At 46.3% G+C, this 21,367-nt stretch overlaps 1 protein-coding gene across 4 annotated transcripts; it reads right to left on the minus strand.

Moving 5' to 3' along the window:
- Positions 1-51: 51 nt before the first annotated feature.
- TRNAU1AP (tRNA selenocysteine 1 associated protein 1) lies at positions 52-20,435 on the minus strand. Of its 4 annotated transcripts, none has more exons than XM_082777584.1 (12): positions 20,232-20,428; positions 17,674-17,771; positions 16,790-16,889; positions 13,934-13,986; positions 12,556-12,687; positions 9,330-9,449; positions 7,759-7,921; positions 7,165-7,198; positions 3,624-5,438; positions 2,300-2,510; positions 1,991-2,059; positions 52-255 (listed from the first exon to the last, which is right to left on the minus strand). In XM_082777584.1, exons 1-9 carry the CDS (start codon positions 20,256-20,258, stop codon positions 5,302-5,304), a joined length of 864 nt encoding a protein of 287 aa, XP_082633710.1. In that variant the 5' UTR covers positions 20,259-20,428; the 3' UTR covers positions 52-255; positions 1,991-2,059; positions 2,300-2,510; positions 3,624-5,301. The 4 variants fall into 4 exon arrangements, with proteins under 4 accessions (XP_082633710.1, XP_082633711.1, XP_082633709.1 ...); XM_082777585.1 differs by adding an exon at positions 17,882-17,958 and having other exon boundaries at positions 1,991-2,510; positions 20,232-20,427; XM_082777583.1 differs by having other exon boundaries at positions 1,991-2,510.
- Positions 20,436-21,367: the final 932 nt, after the last annotated feature.

Raw genomic sequence — 21,367 nt, forward strand, 5'->3', positions numbered from 1 at the left:
CCCCACCCTCAGGGAATGGAATAAAAGGTTCTTGGAAGCCAGAGCCTATCTATCTGCCAAGGCAATCCCTCTGTCACATTCCTGGCTCCCGATCTGTAATTAGTGGAAAGGGTTTAAAAGGAGAGCACCTACCCGCTGATTGGAAGGGACTGATGAAGTTTCTGCTGGTACGGATGCTGAAGGCACGGCCACCATGAAGAATCTGGTCGAAAAGCTGGATCTTAGAGCAAAAGCTTTGTGTCCTGCCCCTGAGCCCTAGAGAAAGGGCAAAAAAAAAAAAAAAAAAAAAAAAAAAAGAAGACAGAGAACAATACTTAGGTTTTAACCTGTTCTGAGCAAAATCCACAGATCAGAAATTCACATCACCCTTTCAAACCAGTAACCCCTCACCACAGACATGCCAGATTACTGGCAAAATAAGCCTGGCACCCATTTAAAGCAGAGGTCTGGAAATGAGCCCCAAACCTTCCATGAGCAAGCTCTTCTAAAAACAGTTCTTGTCAAAGCTGCTGGGACAGGTCACAAGCAGGTGGCCCCAGACTCCACAGCCCCTGCAGCTGTTCTGCTAAGTCACAAGGCATTCCCTGGGGGCCCAAATTCTTCCTGGGACTACAGCTCATGAAAACTGAAGCTAGAAACTTCCCGCTCAAATCCTGAGACAAATTGGGAGTTCATTGTAGGAAAAAAAAAAAAAAAAAGAAAAAGAAAGAAAAAGACAACATTGGTAAACATCAGGTGTTCAGGAAGTAAGTGGGGAAAATCCCCAAAGATCAATATGAAATCCAGACACTGCTCAGTAGACCTTAGCTCATCACAGTCTGAGCATGAAGACCGATGGAGGAACAAAGCAGAGCAGTGAAAATCCTGCTGCAGTGCTCGACTGTACGGTCACAAGGCCCTGATGGAACCTCCACTTGTGGTTTGGAGCCTTACATCAACCTGCAGGGGGAGAGCAGATGCTGGAAGAGGCTGCAGCTCCTTCACTGGACACGTGGGAGCAGAGTAAGCCGCAGGGAAGCTCTCTATAAAAAAGCAAGCACCCAGTACTGGTGCACTTGGCTTGCTGGTCCTGAGCACCGAGGGACAAGACAAGCCCTGGCCATGCAACAGCTCTCAATCTGCAGCATTTTAACTGCTTTATCTGCAGAAGAAGCATGAAATTGGCTGAGAGAAATGGAGCACGTACCAAGCAGTACGCTCAAAGCCCACCTTGCAACACTTACTGCACCTGTTAAAACCATCTGGGCTGGGAAATGACTGCTAAGAAAGAAAAGAGCAATAAAACTTGATGAAAAAAAAAGGAGATACCTACTGAAGAGTTGTCCTGAACAACCAAAAAGGTAAAGAAAGCGTTGTCAGTGCCCTTTTTTCTGAGCTAGTTTTATCAGCGTTCAAATGTAGCTATTGCATTTAAAACGTGCAGCCCATCCTGTCATAAAATTAATTTCTTGTCTAAGTAAATCCCAAGTTAAATCCAGAAACTGGAGTATCCAGTACAGTTTACAAGCGGCGCTGGGAGATTGCTAGTCTGGAAGGTAAAAATTCCTCTCTGATCTCATTTAGCAGAAGCTGGGGATTAGCAAGGCAGTAATGAGGAAACCAACAGCACTTAAAGATCAGAGTACAACATCTCCCTTTCTCAAAAGGGATTTTGAAGGATCTGAAGGGCGCTCAGCACCTCTTGGCAGCGTGTGCGGCATGAACCTGTCTCCTGAAACTGGCCCAAATAACAGGGATTTTCTTTAGGCAGGCACAGAGGAAACATCACTGCAGGTGCCTGCTCAGACCCCGTACCTTGCACACACTTGGTAACCAAGAGGTTTCACGCCCCTCGCCTTCACGCCACTGGAAGCTGGTCAGAATTTCCCCCAGGCTGTCCCCGGTGCTGGCTTTTAATTAACCACTCGGTAATGACAACAGGATACCCTGCAAGCCTGGCAGCTTATGGTTTGGCAATCGCCACTCGATGCCCGACAGGAGGAACACCCACCTCGCTGCAGCTCCACGGTTGGCTGAACTTTTTCCAGTCTCCGTGACTCAAATTGTCATCCAAGAGCCCCTGCAATTTAAAGAATAATCTACACTGGATCATCACAGCTCAGCCACATAATGCCATAAGGATGTTTAAGTCATTTCTGTAAGTGTGAGTAAATGCTGCACGCTGAAAGGCAGAATGCTTTGGAATCTAAATCACAGATTTTGATGCAATTTACAAGAATTACATAATCTCAGTGAGCTGTGCTATCACCTGCCTCGGATTTCTTGCCTTTAGCACATAAAGATAAAAAGCAGAATTTACCTTACTACATGGAGTCCTCATCTTTCACCCTGCATTATACCAGATGGTAATTAGTCAGGGCTTTTCCTGTAGCCATCCACAAGAAATGAAATCCCACACTCTGTTTGACTTGGATTCCAAAACAAACCCTGCACATCCAGGTGACTGGCTGTTTTGTAACTCCACATAAAAGTCTCCTCTGTGCTCCAGGTGCTGCAACAGTGGCCAGGAGCTGAAAGTGAACGTTAAGATGGGTAAGTGATACACGAAAAAAAAAAAAGTGCGGAGAGATTACCAGCTCAACAGAACATTGGCAGAGATTCACAAACAACCCCAAAAGGCTGGCAGGGATGATTAAAACCCCACGCCTACAAAGTAACGCGAGGGAGGATGCTTTCTCATCTCACCAGCCTGGTGCTGCACCTCTCCCATCCGTAACACAGCAGGGAGAGGAAGCTGCCTCCCGTCTCACTCACCCCAATTCCCTGGGTGGGGGAGCAGTTCGATTTTACCCCTGTCTCTCCAGGGTAATTCCCAGCTTTGATAGACAGCTGTAAGAATTTGATTTCCTCTCCTAATGCCCTGGGCTTTTCCTGCCCCCCTTCCCTGTTGCTGGGGGCTGCCTCTCCCTTCCTCAGCCAGCAGAGAGGGATCGGCCTCACGCATTAAGGGAGCGTGGCCCAAACACTCCCATCAACCTCCTTCCTAAAAAGAAATGCACGAGCTGTTTTAAGCCCTGTAGCACCCTTAAGGAAGCCTCAGTGGGTAATCTCTGTTGGCCTCTGTATTCCCAAATTGTTCTCCCCATAGGGGCCTGAGGGTCTGTATGTCAGAGCTATCCTGGAAGCTTGGGATGCCACTAATGACGGATCAGACCACTACCAACTTTCTGTGACAAAACCAGAAGACAGCAAAATGATTTTGCCCCAGGGTCACTGTCTGTGAGGGGTGCTACTCTGTGATAACCTGTCCCACTGTCCTTTACACAGTGCTGCTTCCCTTCGTCCTCCATCTCCTGCAATTATCGGCTCTGTGACAGCTGTCAGGCAGCAGCGTAGCTCACGGAGCTTACATGGATGTGGCTTACCCATCCATTAGGGAGTATTAAACAGGACAGCAGTGCTGGCCAGCCACAGAACAGCAACAAAAAAAGTAATCGTGGCTTCAGGTCACCTCCTGCAGCGAGTGAGGAGGGCTGCTTTATAAAAGCGAAAGTTTGGGGGGGATAGAGAACAGCAGGTCAAAAAGGGAACGAAGGGCACACAGAGTAGCACTCCTGTAGCACAGTAACAGAACGATCTAGAAAGCGTGTCACTGCAGAACACAAAAACCTCCTTTATATCACCTCCAGAACACCACTCTATTGAGGGGCATCGTTTTGTTCAGTGCTCAGCACCGCCGAGCAGCTCCATCCGAAGAAAAAAGCGCTCTGCTCTCTTCCACCTCTCCGCTGCCTTTCAAACACTGCACCGGGAACATTCATTTCCTTAAATTCAGAGTAACTCAAGGTTAGGACACTGTCTGCAGCCCACAGCAGTCAAAAACATAGCAGGAGGAAAAACTTCACAGCGGGTGAGAACGCAGGGGTCCAGCACTTGGCACTCTTAGCACTTGTTCAGAAATTTGCTTAATCCAGAGTACGTTACCACCAGCCTCATATCCACGGTACGTTTACCATTGCAGTTGATAAAAAGACCACAGACTGACAAATATATCATAATTATGGACACAAACAAAGGCGTAGTAGAAGTAGGTTTTATGAAAGTATTTAAATTTTGTGGCAAATCTCTGCATCAACATGGGGAGGGAGGCAACTTAGTGCTTTGCAGTAGCACTTCCAGTTACCAAACTATTTCTTGGATAGACATTTATTACAGGTAGTTTATCTGTTCCTGTTTCTCAAAGAGTTTAAGGCACAAAAGCCTGAAAAGGGCTTATAACACGTACATAAGTGCTATCATTTTCGCTGTCACCTCTAACGCAACATAATATTAGCTTAAATATATTGCTCGTCCATCCAGCTTATACAACATCCAGTAGAAAAATGCTTTCCAAGTTAGCAACAATTTGTTGCACAAAATATAGATTGCTCTGACCCGTTTTTGCTGCAAGATCTTCAGTTTCACCATATACACTCTGACAAGACAGTGGAAGACGCTGTGAAACCGTAACATCATCACGAGACCATCAAGGCCTGTCCACAATGAGAAAGGCATGATACACAGAGTAACATTTAAACAAGGTTGTTGGGAAAAGCGTTCTAAACTGCTCGACTGCTGAGGAATTATTTCCTCACAGATGGGTGGAGAGGCAAGCCAAACACGCTAGAGACCACCTGGTGGAAGGCATCGGTCTGTAGTAGAGTTATAAAACTCCTTCCTGTCTTTGCTTTCCAAAATGCTCTTCAGGCAGATTGCTTCAGAACACCAAGCTATAAGCTCGCTAGCTCAAGATCACAGCTTAGATTAAGCAGAACACAAACTTTCATCAACACAGTTCTTTCCCATACTCAGTTTACAGCAACCTTACCCAGTCACTAGAAAGCTTCTGAGACATTTTAGCGGTATCTGACAGTGACTCTTCGAAAAATAAACAAACACATTTATGGGAGTTGGATCAAGTGACTAAAGACAGTTAAATGGGCATCCAAACAGAAAGGGGGGCAGGAACCAAAATGCAGAGTGTAATTTTACTTAAAAGACCAACTTTTTTATTGTACGTTGGAGTGGAGTCTTTCCCCTGTGCCATCTGGTTGAAAGTTTATAAATTACAAGTATTAAGAGTTCACTTCAAGACAAAAGGAATAAAACTGCTGCAGTTCTAACTTCCACCACGAATCAAAGTTACCATGATGCTCCTACGACACTCATGTCGTACAGGCAACGCCACAGGCCTCCTGTACTTCGAGTAACAGACCTGGGTGCACAAAGGGCCACCCCTCACTACCGCAGGATCCAGGTGCAGCGTAACAGTCCGGAGCGCACTGGCGGGTTTGTCACACAGTCAGTGCCTCAGCAACGAGGCTATAACATGGCTGGAATCTCTGACGAGACAGTGTCCAAAGGCTGCCAATGACAGTCCATCAAGGCATCGTAGAGCTCTTCGCTCTGTTCCATAAACTGTTTATTTGCTTCGTGGACGTCCAACTGAGGCGTCGGGTCTGAAGGAAGAAAGACAGACAAACAGGTCACATGCCAAATGCGTTAGAAAAAAAGCCCACCCCATAAATATGGTAGTTTTATGAGAAAAATGTGGAGGGAGTCCCAAAACATTCCCATCACTCGCCCAGTCATGAGCCTGACTAGAACAGCACTGGTAAACCTTTGTGCAATGGGATAAGAGCTAACAGGGTGCAGGTACGTCCCTCTTGCCAGTGGTGATTGCCCCCCTAGCAGAGTCAACAGAGAGAACGCATACCTGCACCTTGCAGCCCGGTGTAGCCACTTAAACTGCCCAAGAAGGCACCGGACTGCAAAGGGGAGCAGCGGAGGCGCAGGCACACGTTCCGGTCTGCTCCCTCCGCTACGGGGTCAGAGTGGATGGCTGGGGACGGGAGCGTCCTACGCTGCTGCAACAAGAGTCACCAGAGCTCGTCTGCCAAAGCCTCGAACATCTCAAAGCATTTCACAGTTAGTAACCACAGAAGTGCCAGTGAATTAAGCCATGAACACGTCCCCTGTTTTACAGCTGGAAGAAATGTCTGTAAAGCATTTCGGGGCAGGAGGGCGACCCAGTGGGTACCATTCTGCTGCTGCCAACGTGTACTTAACATTTTGCAAAAATTGACTCATTGCATTACCCACCCCTCCTGTAGGATTTAAAGCTCACCTACCCCCACCCCCAATCTAAAGGCTCGGTTATCAAACTGTTCCAATCACTTAGGTCAGTACGCAAGTACCAGAGTGCAAAGAAACTAGCTAAGTGAATGGAAAAACTACAAAGCGCATCTGGAATAAAATGCTTGTAAACATGTTTGGGTTTAGCTATATCATGTTGCAACACATCACAGGGAAACACAATTAAGAAAAGAGCGATGCACTGGCAAAACATTATTTCAGCTTCCTACAAATTTCAACATATTAGTACATAGGAAATTTAATCAACGAGCCAAAGACACCCCAGAGATATTCTAATTCCAGCACTGGCGTATTAGTTTCAGCAGAAAGGAAAGCTCTCGTGTAATGCCTTTAAAAGCCAGCGAGGGCTTTCTCATTGACACCATTACTTATAGCCACAGATCATAAACAGGGTCTAGCTGCTTTCTACTTCCACTGTTTTTCATTTTTTTTTGTTTTTAAGAGAACAGTAAGATACACTACATCGTGCATACTCCATTCAAGACAGAAATTTGGAATTACTAGTACAAAATAAGTATTTCTTGAGTGAATAAATGAAAACAGCTCATATGTACATGTATATTTAAAACCACAATATGTTTTAGTGGTTCATTTCAACTAATGACTGCTAAAACAAATATTTTACCAGTATGCTAACTGATATTATTTGTTTTTAAAACAATAAGCACGGTTTAAGTAGCCTGGACTCTAAATAACAAGAATCTATATACAATATAATCTTGTATATTGTAGAAGACCAATATCTGTATTTTCAGGGCAAAGGAGATGTGAACATTACACCACAACTGGTCTCAATGCCAGTGAAGTCAATTTGTTTCAGCCCTGACACTGTCTAGACTAAGAACAGCAACTGTAAAATAAGGTTTCAAGCCAGGTGATAGGGACCAGCAAATTTTCTCAGACCTCAAATTTACTCAAAGACAAAGGTATATTATACATTGAATTTAGGGGCCAATTTGAGAAAGACTCTCCATCTGCAACCAGTGCAAAGGAAATACACAACTTCAATAAAGAACTGAAGAAACATACCTTCCAATGCATCCTCGCCAACTTCTTCATATGACTGCAAAGACAAAAAAAAGCCCTTAGGACAGCAGATACTATTTTTATTTCAAACAAACATCACCTGTTGATTACTACTGTCATACGCTGACTTTTATAACTGACTGATTACAACACAGTTCTTCACACACAAGCCCTCCGATCCACTCCCAGGGGGAGATCACACACTGAACTTCTAACAGAGGCAGCAGTTCTTGAAATTCCTGTGGTGCAGTGGGTGGCTGTCTTGATCTGTTTTATCCTCTAAACCAAGGCCTATGAAGGATCCCAGTAGTCAATCTCAGCACTGGCTGTCCAATTGCCCATATAAAGGAAAACCTTCTACCATGGCAACTGTATTTAGAGCCCCCTTATACCCCACAGACCTTTCTACCCACCCAGTCCTAGCAACAACCCCTACACATGACAACATCGCAGGCCAGGGTCTGCTGAACCGTTCTGCTTCCTCATCAAGTAGCTGTATTAAAACAGAAGAGCTTGAAGATAACGTGCCTACTAGAGTTTAGAAAGCTGTTTTGTGCTGACAGATCACTGCAGAGGGAGCGCTCTGCCCTGTCCTACCTGCATTGTGCTCTGCGTGTAGCCGTACTGGGGGTAGCTGTAGCTGTAACTGCCCGTGTTCTGGTCGTAGCCCCACTGGGCGTAGTAGTTGTGATATTGTTGGTAATACTGGTTATAATTATAGCTGTACATCTGATTGTACTCCATTGGTTTCACACGATTACTTGAAAAAAACAAAGCAGGAATAAGTTACAAATAATGCAGAGCAACTATGAAAAAGCAGAAGTGAAATAGCTTAAGGTACAGAGGGTTTATTCTAGCATGCAAATTTCATTCTTTACAATACGTTCACTATTTATTGTGGTAATTTTTATCATTTGCATAAATGTGCAGAAAGAAAGAAGTGGTTTATACTTAACCCCCTTTCCTGTATTCATATTCATTAATAAAATAAACACTGCTTTCATTCTTTATGAATAATTTAGTATCACCTCCTGGCTTTGGGAAGGGAAGAGTTTGGGACTACAGGTCTCAGCTTAGAATATCCTGAGCCATGATCCAGATTCTTGGGTCCCTTTTTCTTTCTGACAAATGAGAGGTACTACTCTGCAGCCTCCTGAAACGAGATACTGAGTCTTACTTTACATGAAGAGCTAAAGACTTAGAGCCTTGCAAAAGAACTGGGGTTTCTTTTGGTGAGAATGGTCCAAAATCTCTCCCTTCTGCCACTGTCACAAAGCCTAAGCAACAACGGGTTGTCCCCATTCTCACTGAATTGGATGGTCTTCAATGCAAATAGTTTAAAGAGCTCATAAGTAAAAAGGACTACAAGTAATTAAAATGTATCTGTTTAATAGCCTGTCAGCTAACTAAAATTCTCTTTCCTTGGCATAAAGAGGCAGCAGTCCCAAGAAATTGGGAATCCCACCTAATTATCAGGATTTGAAATAATGAGATGACAAATGTAGCTTGCAAATGAGAATGTCACACGCAAAGCTTTATCTAATGATGAAATCAGTGAGAAGTAGGAAGAGGGAAACATCAGTCTTCTTACCACAGTACATTCCCTTTTCCCTTCCTTATCCCCCCAAGACTTCTGAGGTCACTGAAAATCTAAATATTATTCAAATAGGGAGCAATTACTATTATGTGTATTACCCTAGTGCTACGAGCCCCAAGTCAGACCAGGATCTCATTGTATCAGGTTCTGAACAAACACAGAAAAAAAAGTTAATCCCTGCCCCAAAAATCAGTAGACATTGTAATAGAATCAGCAAGGTAATTGAGCTTTGCTATCCAGAAGTCAATAAGCAGATTTAGATTATTTCAATGCAAAGGAACATATACTTCAAAAATAAACACATTTAAATACAGTGTGTGTATGTGTGTGCATTTCATAATGTATATAATTAAAAATAGTGTAAAATGTCTAGTCTTGATCTAACGTTATAATTTTTTGATTCCTCTGCATTCTGACACTCCAGCTAGTCTACTATATTTGTGTGTATTCCTTCACTTTGTGATGGAAACATCCAGGATGTGCACCCAAATCACCAAAAATTATTAAAAAATGCACGTGTTTTTGTAAGATACTGCTCTTAAATCTGACATCTGTCTGCTCTTATACTCACGCTTTTGGTATAGCCACACTCAAGCGTACAGGTTTAGAGCCCAACCCCACGGCTCCTTGACACTCTGTCAGCGCTCTTTTCTGTTCCAGTTCATCCGTGAATTTCACAAACCCGTAACCTCTGCAGAGATACGGAATAATTTGTATCAAGCAAAAGCAAAAAAAAAAAAAAGCCATGCTGCTTGTTTTTTTAACATTTACAGTGAAATCTAAATTGGTTTTGAAAAACACAGCAAATAAAACGCTTGCGCTAGGGCTTTTAGGAGAGATTAAATGATTCCCTGTTCCAGTTGTTTTGCATTGTTTGCAGAATGTTTGACACATGTCTGAGCTTCGGGAGCACTTTCAAGAGCTTCAGAAAAGTAAACTAAACCTTGTGCCAGTGGATTCTGGGGAACTTGAAGTGAGCTGACACAAGACGTGTTGAAATGCATGAACAGACAGCAGCAAAGCCTCAAATCTATATTGGGAGGATACTGATAATCTGAACGGTTGCAAGTCAGCACAGGATCGACAAGACATTGGCATCATCGCCATACCTAAAACTGCCCCACGAGGAAGGAAAACTTCGCCTTTCCATAGGATTGAGCAGGATGCACTTTCTAATCAAGTCCTTTTTCCAACACAAAGCTATTCAAACAGGCTTTCTGTCATTCCCAACAACCACATGATCCTGTCAGCGTTCTCAACAGTGGACTCAAAAACAAGCTCCTAACATCAAGTTGCTAAAACCTGCTGACAGCACAACTTGAGCAGGGTAACGTGCAGCCAGCATGCCCTCACCTCTGCAGCGATGCTCCCCTGCAGCACTAACAGCAGGGTGTACGTTAGCCAGAGAAGAGACACCAATTCCCCCCAGCCCCAAAAGTCCTTTGCGTGGGATTTGATGCTGTAGTGAGTCAGAAGCAACGCAACAGCATCCAAGGGGCAGTGCCAGGATCCCAGGATGGGATGGGCCGCCTCACGCAGCAGAAAGATCAAAGACTTAGGTGTGGGAGGGAAAGAGGAATCCATCTCGGTGAAGGAAAGAGGTTGGGAGGGAAAGGGCTTGTCTACCCCGGGAAAAGAACGAGCCGTAAGCGAGGGTGTAAATTTACAGCGTATTATCTATTCTGTGGGAACAATGAAATGCAAAATAACACACACAATAATTCTGAAAGTGGCATCACCTAGCATTCATAGTACGGCCACACTGGAAGCTATTACAGAGCAGTCAGTGCTCCAGAAAATGCAACGAGCTACACAGACAAGTCCAAATGCATATTTACATATACGTATGTGTGTGTGTATGTATGCTCCCCATATAGAAGCCCAAATCAAAGCTCAGACTTGTCTATATACAAACTAGATAATTAAGCAAGAGCAAAACTCTCCATGGGTACCCATTCTGTTTAAAATTGGTTATCCTAGTTTAACTTGCCCTCTGTGAAAGCACTGTGGTGAATTTAACCAGTGTAAATCACATTTAGGTGTTCACACACATCAGTGTGTTCGTTTCTAAGCTGCTACAAAGACTCCCGTAGCCTTTCAGACAGGACCAGAAGTGTTGAAGTGAAGCCATGAATATTGCCAGTTCCAAACTAGAGCTGGATGGAGAGTTAGATGTAGTGCACTGTTGGCTGGGTGCAGCAAGGCAGAGAGCCATCCTTCCAACATTTTGGGATTATTTTTTTTTTCCGTATCAGTGGCTAAACCAGATTTTGTAAAGAAAGAAAGAAAGAAACAAACAAAAAACCACAAATCCCCTGCCAAAAATAACCCCAACAATGAGTCATTTCTATGAGGTCAGGACCTCTCTGGCAGACATTCTGTCCTGTCCCAGCAGATAAGAGGAGACCCCCAGCCTGCACCCATGGCATGAAGCAAGGAACAGGCAGAGTACTGCAGCACCAGGCTCCAAGGTCCTCTGCTGCCTGTGCTGGAGGTGCTGGGAGGAGCCTTCCTGAGCCTGGAAGGGCCTGGGCTTCACCAGGCACGTCCACAAACCCCAAGATCCTCTCTCGCACCACACTAGCACCTGCATTGCCTCAGCTTTGAGTAACTGCACAAGTCACAACAAAGCCCTGGCAGCAACAGCCCAGGGGAGCCTGCTGTGCTCTTCCCAGCAATACGTAAATCCCCATCCCTTCCCCAGCTACCACAGGTCACCTTTCCTTGACATCTGCACCTAGGAACTGTTCCCAAAGCCACCTAACAGCCCAACATCCGTCACCGACCACCTATTTTGCACCATGTACAGCAAAACAGGAGCTGGAGGAGGCACCTGGGCACAGCTGGTCTCAGGCGAGGTGGCAGTAACAGCACAGAGAGTGACAGAGCAGCTCTGCAAGAGGTTCGGGTTGGACCTAAGGGAGAACTTCATTACTAGAGAGCTGTTGCAGCACTGGAACAGGCTGCCTGGGCAAGTTGTATTATCTCATCCTGGGAGATTTTCCAGGCTGCACAATTCATGGCTGACCTGATCTTGTGTTGGCAGCAGCCCTGCTCAGAGTGGGAAGTTGGACAAGACACCTCCAGACATTCCTTCAGAGCAATGTATTGAAGAGTGAGAAACCCTTACGTGAGACTGAGGGAGATCTACGGCCACAACACACAGGCATTGTATCAGAACACTGTGTGTCACTGAAGCCATGTTCTGTTCTGAAAAATAAGGATGCTGGCTAACTGGTGGACCAACTGAGTGATCTCTCTTCTAAGAAAAGAGTTTCATTTTCTGCTATTTAGAAAATGTTTGGTTAAGATTAAGAAAACTAGGGTTTTGACATCTGTTTTTGATGAGACATTTCCAGTGAAGACGAACAATACAGCTACTAACTACATGACAATGAATCATAGTTTTGTTCGCCCTACCCCATGTGAAACAAAAAACTGTAAAGCTTCCATAAGAATGGAACTCAACAGCCGAAAGGCTGCAAAAGCAAAATTCTACCTGAAAGTCCAGGAACCAGTGTCTATAGATCACTTAGACATTTTTTAGCATTTTCAGAAGTGCAATAACATACTGCCAACACACAAGGAGCCCAACGACAGAAGAGTGACAATATGCCACAGTGACCTACCAAAACCCAAACACTGCAGAGTGAAAATCCAAGAACACTGTATTTTTAGCAGGTATGGGATCTACTAAAATCTAAACTTATATAACTAATATTTTTCCCTTGCTGCATTACATCTTTCCTATTGCTGCATGTGAAGCGAAAGAAAAGAATGAATAAAACATAACTTACTTGGATACTCCTGCCTGGTCCAAAACAACTTTTCCACCTCTACACGATGGATAAACTTTAACAAAAAATTCATATAACATGCCATCATCCACATCAGGAGTCAGATCTCCCACGAAAAGGGAATATTCTGGACTAAAGAAATCAAAAGAAAACTTCTTCAGCACAAATACACACACACAATACGCTGAGCGACAGCTAACATTGAGCCTACGAATTTGACTTCAGAGAGAAGTGATATTAAAGGACATCTACTTGATATTGCTTTGTATTTAAAGGTAATTCCATCTTTTAGTTCTCAGAGGATATTAAACTGGGCACCATATAGGAATTTCTAACACAGCAAGGAAACATTATTGTATTGTTTATAAATCTGCTATTTCCTACATACTGATCTTAACTTATAATATATAAATTAGATACTTTGATGTTAAAAAGTTTTAATATTTAAAAAGACACTCCTGACAAACCAGCTGAGCCACATGAAAAGAAAAGCATAAAACTGACAGGTGGTCTAAGTTAACCTCTCTCTGCTAAAGGCTCATGGAGCAAGTTGCTGGGGCCAGAAAGGTTGTGCTATCCATCTGTAACACACTACTACTTCCAGAGCAAATAGAACCACAAGAATTAGTTACCAGCTGTAAATCTCATTCCTTGCCCCATCTGTCATGCCCTGATTCTAATCTCAAGTTGTTATTTTTTTTAAAGATTCATAAATAATCATCTAAAATAAAAATATAATTGCAGAGATATGACTAACACTGCCCTTGGAAATTGCAGGACTGTGTTGTTTTCACCCTAGTACACACCTGCCTGAACATCTCCTCGTGTTATTATTAATTCAACTGTGTAAGCGTTTCTGGGCAGGCATTATGAAAGGTATTCACACCACCCAACTTCAGAAGCCTAATTTAGCCCATTCACCTCCTTACACACCTTTCACTGTCAAGGGAGAAAGATGGGCTCCTCCAGAGGGCAATTCCGAGCGCCTCTCCCTCTCTGCTGACTGCGGTGGTACTCTAGCCAGTTAAGCCAGGTGGTGCGAAACCACTGCATCTATGCCCAGGTGCCAAACACATTCATGGCATTATACGGTGCCAGCGTGCTGCAGCATCACGAATATTTATAGTGTGTCCCAAGACGGTTTAATGTAACCCACATTTTTAATTGTGGGATTTACTTATCTGGCACTGCTCGACAAAATGGTGCAAGATTTGGTTCTATGCATCCCATGAATTCTCTCCTGTCCAAATCTGCTAGCTGTGCATCTTGTCCAGCAGTGATGAACTTGTGGGTTTACATATTTTGAATACTCTTTGCAAGGTAATTGATAAGGAGACATTAAACAGGCAAAACTAATATTTGAATATTGAGTGTTTACCTGTTATCGGGCTGTTTTCCATACGTTGCATAATTCAATTTAAATCGCTTTGCCTGAAACAAGGCAAAAATGAATCCATACATTCAAATGTTTCCATGTGAATCCAAACAATTAGGAAAGAATACAAGAAGCTAACTTTGTATACTTTAAAAAATGTAATACTGACAGATGTTCGGCGCTGTCAGGCCAGTCAGTTAAGGTAGCAAGAACAACATTTTTGTTTTACTTCAGTACAGCTATAATAATGAAAATCACCAAACAACCTGCACCAAGAGGCTTGGGCTGTCTTTACTTCAACAGTTTATAAAGCTAGTGAAAGATGGGTGGACCTTACATAGCATCAGATTTTTATTTCTTTATGGAAGGAAGGAAAACTGAGGTACTAACAGCAAATATTAAATGACTTCTTATTTTAAGGTCTTAAACTGAAATGATAGCACACGTAGTTGGACATTTGTGAGTTACAAGAATACTGACAGGGCAGAATCTGCCACACTGGAAAATGGAATCAATCCCTGATTCTAGAAGCATGCCTACATATTCTGCTCTGGATGATGCACTCATTTATTTGGGGGGAAAAGAAAAGGGGAGGGGGTCATCTGAAAGACTTACCTGTTGTTTGATAGTGGAGGCCTCCCTAAACTTTGCACTTAATCTTTTTTTTTTAAAAAAAAAACAAACATTCCCCAGGAGCCTAGATTTGTGTCACTGGCACATCTGGATCTCATAGCCCCCATCCTGTCAGGTTTCAACCCACCTCACATTTAAATTTGACCAAGATCTAAGGAGCTGAAGATCTTCTACCTCAAAATCCTGCGGGTCTCAGTCCCAGAGGCACTCTTACGTGATGCTCAGCACACAGTGACCCAAGCAGGCTCACTGCAGAGTGCAATGGTAACTGCTATTTTCTTCCAAAACATGTCTGACAGAGGAAGAAGCAAAGGGTTGCACTCCTTTACAAGAATACTGGTTTCATAACTCACCCGGGCAGTGGAAGACCTAAGCTGGATTCCCTTGTCAGTATGAGGGGCTTCAAAACCATTTTTCTATCTCCCAACAGGCTTCCAAAGCAGACATCCCTCTGTACTACACAGTGGCATAGCATCAAAGAATTCAATTTGGTCAAAGAAAGCAAGCCTACTGTGAGTCCATAACCTAGAGATCAGAACGTTTGTTTAGTACAGTGGAGAGCCTAGAGTGCTCCTGTGCCTTGCACGATGCATCCCCTCAAAGATAGCGTAAATAATTCTTGGGAAATAGAGCAAAGACTTAACTCTAGGCTATAATCATGTTCCTTGCATGCTTGCATTCACTGGTGCACAGTGGTACACAACTCTTTCTGTGGACCATTTACAAGCCTAGTTTCTTAACATAAAATTGAGATTCCACTCTAAAACACTTTGATCTTTTTCTTTGGATCTAGTTCTTCACTGCAATACTTTGGGTTTAAAACCAATGAAAAAACTGAGAGTATTTCCACTCTCACAGGAACTGGGGACACTAATTCTGTAAGAGAAAGACAATAAGAGCACCACAGCTCTCTGTTAGTCCTTTGGCAGATTCAGGATTTAAAAATAAATAAAAGCGTGAGCCACATTCAGTTCTCTGCAAGCAAGAGAAAAAGTATCTAAACGCAAGAGACGAGCTGGACAGCTGCCTGCTGAGGGCACTGGTTTAGGCTGCCTACACTGGGGCTCTGTCTGACATCCATAATTCCCTCCATGCATTATGGAAATCATCCCTCCAAACAACACTACATTTTGAATTAAACTCTGGATAAACGCCAGCATTTCCAAAACCAAACTTCAATCATCATCTTCTCACAGGAGCTGTTCTTGTTCTCTCTCTGGTGGCTATGGAAGGCATCTAGGAAGATTACCTTCCTTTAGTCAGGGCCTCTGACTTGCAGTATATGGGTTATTAAACAGGACAGGAGAGGACCTCCAAGCCTCTTACCTACCCCTTTTGACAGGGGATGTCATCCTCTTAGGAAGGCTGATGAAATAGTTCAAGGAACACCACCTGAACTTCCCAGTTTCCAAATCAGTGCATTAACTACTCTGAAACAGACGTCCATTTACCTTAACATATCAACTGTCATAGAGGTGATTCTAGAGCTGCTTTATGAACCAGTCATCCCAGCTACTGCAGCCAAATTCTGTGGGTACAACGGACAGCTGTGTCAGCCATCCCATTTTAATATTCTACACATTCAAGCCAACACCCTAAAATTAGCCTCTATGACTATTCCTCCTCTTCTTCCTAACTACCTAGCTTTTAGGTACCTGAGACATTTGGTATGCGTTGCAATTATAAAATGGACTAGCTCTTTCTCCACTGTAAATGGGTTTGAATAACTTTTCTTTGCTAAGGGCCAAGAATAATGCAAGGCTTGAAAGTCACTTTTCTCTTGCAAATCAGTGTTACGCAAAACTCAGTGTAAACTTGCAAGTTCAGCTTGTGCATACATCACAACGTACAAACTATAGGAAATGCATATGGAACTACAAATGGAGACAGAAGGACTGTGGTACGTATACTCAACCTATTTTTTCCTTGATCTTCTCTGGTTTCTCATCAGTCCAACTTTGGTAACAGTAGAAAGGCTCAGAAATAGAAAAACACACCACAACATTTCTATACCTGGATATTATCCAGACATTCAAACAAAAATTAACATTTTTTTCAATAATTATCTGAGTAAGAACATAACAGCTTTATGTTCATTAACTTAAGTGTAAAGAAAAGAACAATCCCACTTTGCTAACTAGTTGTATGTAATCATTATTCAAAATACAGTTTCTACCTCTATTTCTTCACAATTTGCTTTTCTACTGGCTGATTTGATTTACTTACCGGTGTAGCGCCAGGAAGCGGTTTTCCATTGATTTTGTGTAAACACTTCTCTGCAGTAGCTAGATCTGCAAATTCTACAAAGCAATAGCCTGCTGGAATTCTGAACACAGACACAGGAGAGGAGAGAAAAGGATTTCAGATTTAAAACATTTGAGGAGGACTACTATATTTTCAGATAACTGCTAGGAAATTTGCTATAGCAGCGATATATGGGACAATTTCCTTTTCAAAGTATAAACGTTAGCTACCAAGCAGAACCTAGCACGGTAATCTTGGATCTTCACTGAAGTGATAGCCCCTACTTACCAGTAAGTCAGGTCAACATAAGGACACAGAAAATACTTTTGCTCAGTTATTTCACTTCCTCCTTTCACAGACTCTAACTTTTCCCACCCAAATTAAAGCAACCATCAACGAAATTACAGCATTTACAAAAACACAGGACTATGTTATCCTGCGTACAGTCACCCATTCTAAACGAACTCAAAAGGTCTTCACGTGGCTCTTTCTAAGTCAGACTTCCCACCTCTGCTAGCATCATGTAGCTGCACTAGTGCAATGATTAACAGACTCGTCACTGAAGTCTTCATTCAGCCCAGAACACGTAATTCCCCGATGGACTGTATGCCATACGTGGGCCATTCTGAAGGAGTGCTGAAGCACTGCAGGATGGTTCACTGATGGGGAGGTCGAAGAGCCAGCAACTTCCTCCCCATTGCTATCATCAATACCCTCATATTGTTGGCAGCAATGGTGAAAAGCTGAAAGGGAAAATCACTCTCGTACGGACAGGACCACAGCGATGCCACGTAAAGGGCAAACAGTTCAATCCAAATGTAGAGATGCAGTGGCAGAACGAATTGAGAACAAGCAGAAAGAGTTACCCTGTCAACCTGTTTCGAATGATTTTTACACTCAGTACAAGCTCTCCCATGGTGGCAAAGGCTCTTGAAACAAAGTTTTCATCCATATACGGCTCCAGCTACAAAAGCAAAAAAATAAGTTAGATCAGGGCAACTACAAAAAGGAGAATATATGTGTCAATGTCACCCTAAGCAGTTAAAACATTATTGAGAAGTATTTTACCCTTACACTTCAAAAAGAAGACTCATTTAAGAGGGTCGATGCCACTCAAAACCAGCAGGCATGCATGAACCAGGCTCAACAGTCTGCAAAGTGGAACCCAAGAGACAGCATGAATTTCAGAGAACAGGGAGCTTTCACAGAAGGACAAAAGCCACTCAGAGACATACAGCAACAAACTGAGCGTTCACTACACAGGAGCAGGGGGGTAAGGAGATGGCGAGCTCCTTCTCTCTATGCAAACGGAGGTTGGGCCAGCACTGACAGTACACAGCTGCGGCACAGCCCGGGGTGCTGTGACGAACGGGTGGCGTGTGTCAGGTAACACAGCCCCCATCGAGCTCGGGTCGGGGTTTGCAGAGCCGTGCCAACCTCACGCGACCACGGAGCTCCGTGGGGCAGCACTGGGAGTCCTCTAGTCGCAGCCCGCAGCAGGTCTGTGGGTGCAGTGATTGTGTTGTGGGGTGTACGCGGGAAGGCAGCACGGTGTGTAAGAGGGGTGTGATGTGGCTGTGGTCCTGTGTGAATGATGCCGTGTGTGAGTGCAGGTGTCTGCATGGTGTAAGTGGCTGAAAAGCACGAAATGGCACTGCAAGTTGGAATGAATCCACAATGAAGGTCCTGGGACACGTTTAGTGGGTGAGATTGCTGGGAGGGTGAGGGTTGGACCAGATGACCTCGAAGGTCTTTTCCAACCTTAATGATTCTGGGGTTCTAAAAGGACGCCTCCGTGTAACACAAAGTGGCACGGGAAAGAAGAGAACAGAAATGAGGATTGTGTGTGATGCCCGTGGGACAGGCAGCACCGTGTGGGACAAGCAACAGGGGTACGGTGGCTGTGTTTGTGAGTGAAAAGAGGGATTGTGCATGCATGGAGTTCACTCTGGCATCACGGGGGTGGGGTGGAAGAGGTGAAGAGGTGTGGGGAAAATACAAATAGCTCCGTGTGAGTACAAATACCTATGGCCTTGTGGTGACAGCCCTGCAGCATGCCTGTGTGCCTGTCAGGTACCGGGTGTTTTCTACACTCGTGTGCACAAGGAAACGTGCAGACTCGTGCAGTCTCTGTGTGCACCTGACAACAGGCGGCCGTGCTGCCTTGCACGTGCAAAAGTTGGCAGATGCCCTGCTGAGGAGCGAGTGTGAAACACCAATGGCTTTTCCACGTGCAAGTCACCGGAGGTAGCCCTGCTCTGTAGGGACGGGCTGTGCGGGTGTCCCTGTGGTGCATGTGTGTCCACGAAAGGCAGGCTCATAGAGGCAACAGGTGGCGGCTGCTGGGGTCTGCACGTTCGTGTTCCAGAGAGTTTGTGAGAGGGGTGGCTGAAGGAGATGCTGTGGAGAGGCTGGAGGTGTCCCTTTGTGTGTAGCATGAACACGAGTGCAGAGCTGTGAGTGTGTCGGTGCTGTGAGCGTGTCCCCTGAAGCTTGTGAGCACACAGGTGCCTAGCAGCAAGTCAGCCACAGGCTTGTGAGTGCGTGAGCGCCTGCGAGACCGCAAACACGACAGCGTGAGTGCATGGAGGGACCTGACACCAGCGCGAGGGACACTGGTGCAAGTGCCACGAGCGTGGCTGCGCCCACAGCTGTGGGGCACACGAGGGTCCCTGTGGGGGTGTGCGCCCGCCTGTGAGCCTGGCTGTGTGTGAGGTGCCTCCGTGTGTGTGTGTGTGTGTGTGTGGCCGGCTTGGAAGCTTGTGTGTGTCAGTCAGGGTGAGTGTCGGTGTGTGTGCCTGTGTGAGGCTGTCAGCGTGAGGCTGTCGCCGGGGGTGTCAGGGTGGGTGTCAGGGAGCGTGAGGGTGTCACTGTGCGTGTCAGTCAGTGCGAGTGTGCGGGACTCTGTGTGTGTCAGTCAGTCAGTCTGTCAGCGTGAGCTTGCGGGACTGCGTGTTTGTCAGTCAGTCAGCACGAGGGTGCAGGACTGTGTGTGTCCGTCCGTCCGTCCATCTGTCTGTCTGTCAGTGCGAGCGAGCGTGCGGGACTGTGCCTGTCAGTCAGTCAGTGCGAGCATGTGGGACTGCGTGTATGTCCGTCCGTCTGTCAGTCAGTCTGTCTGTCAGTCTGTCTGTCTGTCTGTCTGTCAGTCAGTCTGTCAGTCTGTCAGTCAGTGCCAGCATGCGGGACTGCCTGTGTCCGTCAGTCCGTCAGTGTCAGTCAGTCAGTGCGGGGCTGTGTCAGTCAGTGCCAGCGTGCGGGACTGCTGTGTGTCCGTCAGTCTGTCCGCCCGTCAGTGCTCCCCAGCCCCCGGCAGTGCCCGCAGCCCCGGCTCCCTCCTCCTCCTCCTCCTCCTCCTCCTCCTCCTCCTCCTCCTCTCCCCCCGCCGCACAAAGCCCCGCGCGGGTCCCGGCCGGACACTCACGTCCCCCATCCAGAGGCTGGCGGCCATGCTGCTCCCGCAGGCCCCGGGGCGGGCTCGGCGGGGCCGCGGCTTCGCCCTCCCGGCTCGGCCCCGCCGCTCGCCGTGCCCGCGGCCCTGCTCCGCCGCCGCGCTGCCCCCGCCGCCGCCTCCTCCGCGGCGCCCGGCGGGCGGAGAGAGCGGCGCCCCCGCCGCCACGGGCGGCCCCGGCCCGCGGCAGCGGCCCCTGGCGGCAGGAGGAGCGAGGCAGGGCGGGCGGGGGGCGCAAGATGGAGGCGGGCGGCACCGGGGGAGGGAGGGAGGGAGGCAGCGGGGAGGGAGCGGGGATACGGGGAGGGAGCGGGGGGCCGGGGGAGGGATCGGGGGTCTGGGGGAGGGATCGGCTCCAGGGGGAGGGGTTGGCTCCTGGGGGAGGGATTGGGGTCGCCGGGAGGTGGGTTGAGGACACCGGGAGGTGGTTTTGGGGCACCGGGAGGTGGTTTTGGGGCTCCAGGGACAGGGTTGGGGCTCTAGAGGGAGGTTTGGGGTCGCTGGGAGGTGGTTTTGGGACACCAGGAGGAGGGTTTGAGGGTCCGGGAGGAGGGTTTGAGGCTGCAGGGGGTGGGTTGAGGACACCGGGAGGTGGTTTTGGGGCTCCAGGGTCAGGGTTGGGGCTCTGGAAGGAGGTTTTGGGGTGCCGGGAGGTGGTTTTGGGGCACCCTGAGGAGAGTTTGAGGCTCCAGGAGGAGGGTTTGGGGCTTTAGGGAGCGGGTTGAGGACACCGGGAGGTGGTTTTGGGGCACCAGGAGGTGGTTTTGGGGCTCCAGGGACAGGGTTGGGGCTTCTAGAGGGAGGTTTGGGGACACTGGGAGGTGGTTTTGGGATGCCGGGAGGAGGGCTTGAGGCTCCAGGAGGTGGGTTGAGGACACCAGGAGGTGGTTTTGGGGTTCCAGGGGCAGGGTTGGGGCTCTGGAAGGAGGTTTTGGGGGTGCCAAGAGAAGGATGGGGATACCAGGAGGTGGTTTTGGGGCACCCTGAGGAGAGTTTGAGGCTCCAGGAGGAGGGTTTGGGGCTTTAGGGGGTGGTTTGGAGTGCTGGGAGGTGGTTTTGGGGCACTGGGAGGAGGTTTTAGAGCACCAGGGGGAGGGTTTGGGGTGCTG

Source organism: Aythya marila (assembly GCF_965140915.1).
Source record: "Aythya marila genome assembly, chromosome: 22".
Lineage (NCBI taxonomy): Eukaryota > Metazoa > Chordata > Aves > Anseriformes > Anatidae > Aythya > Aythya marila.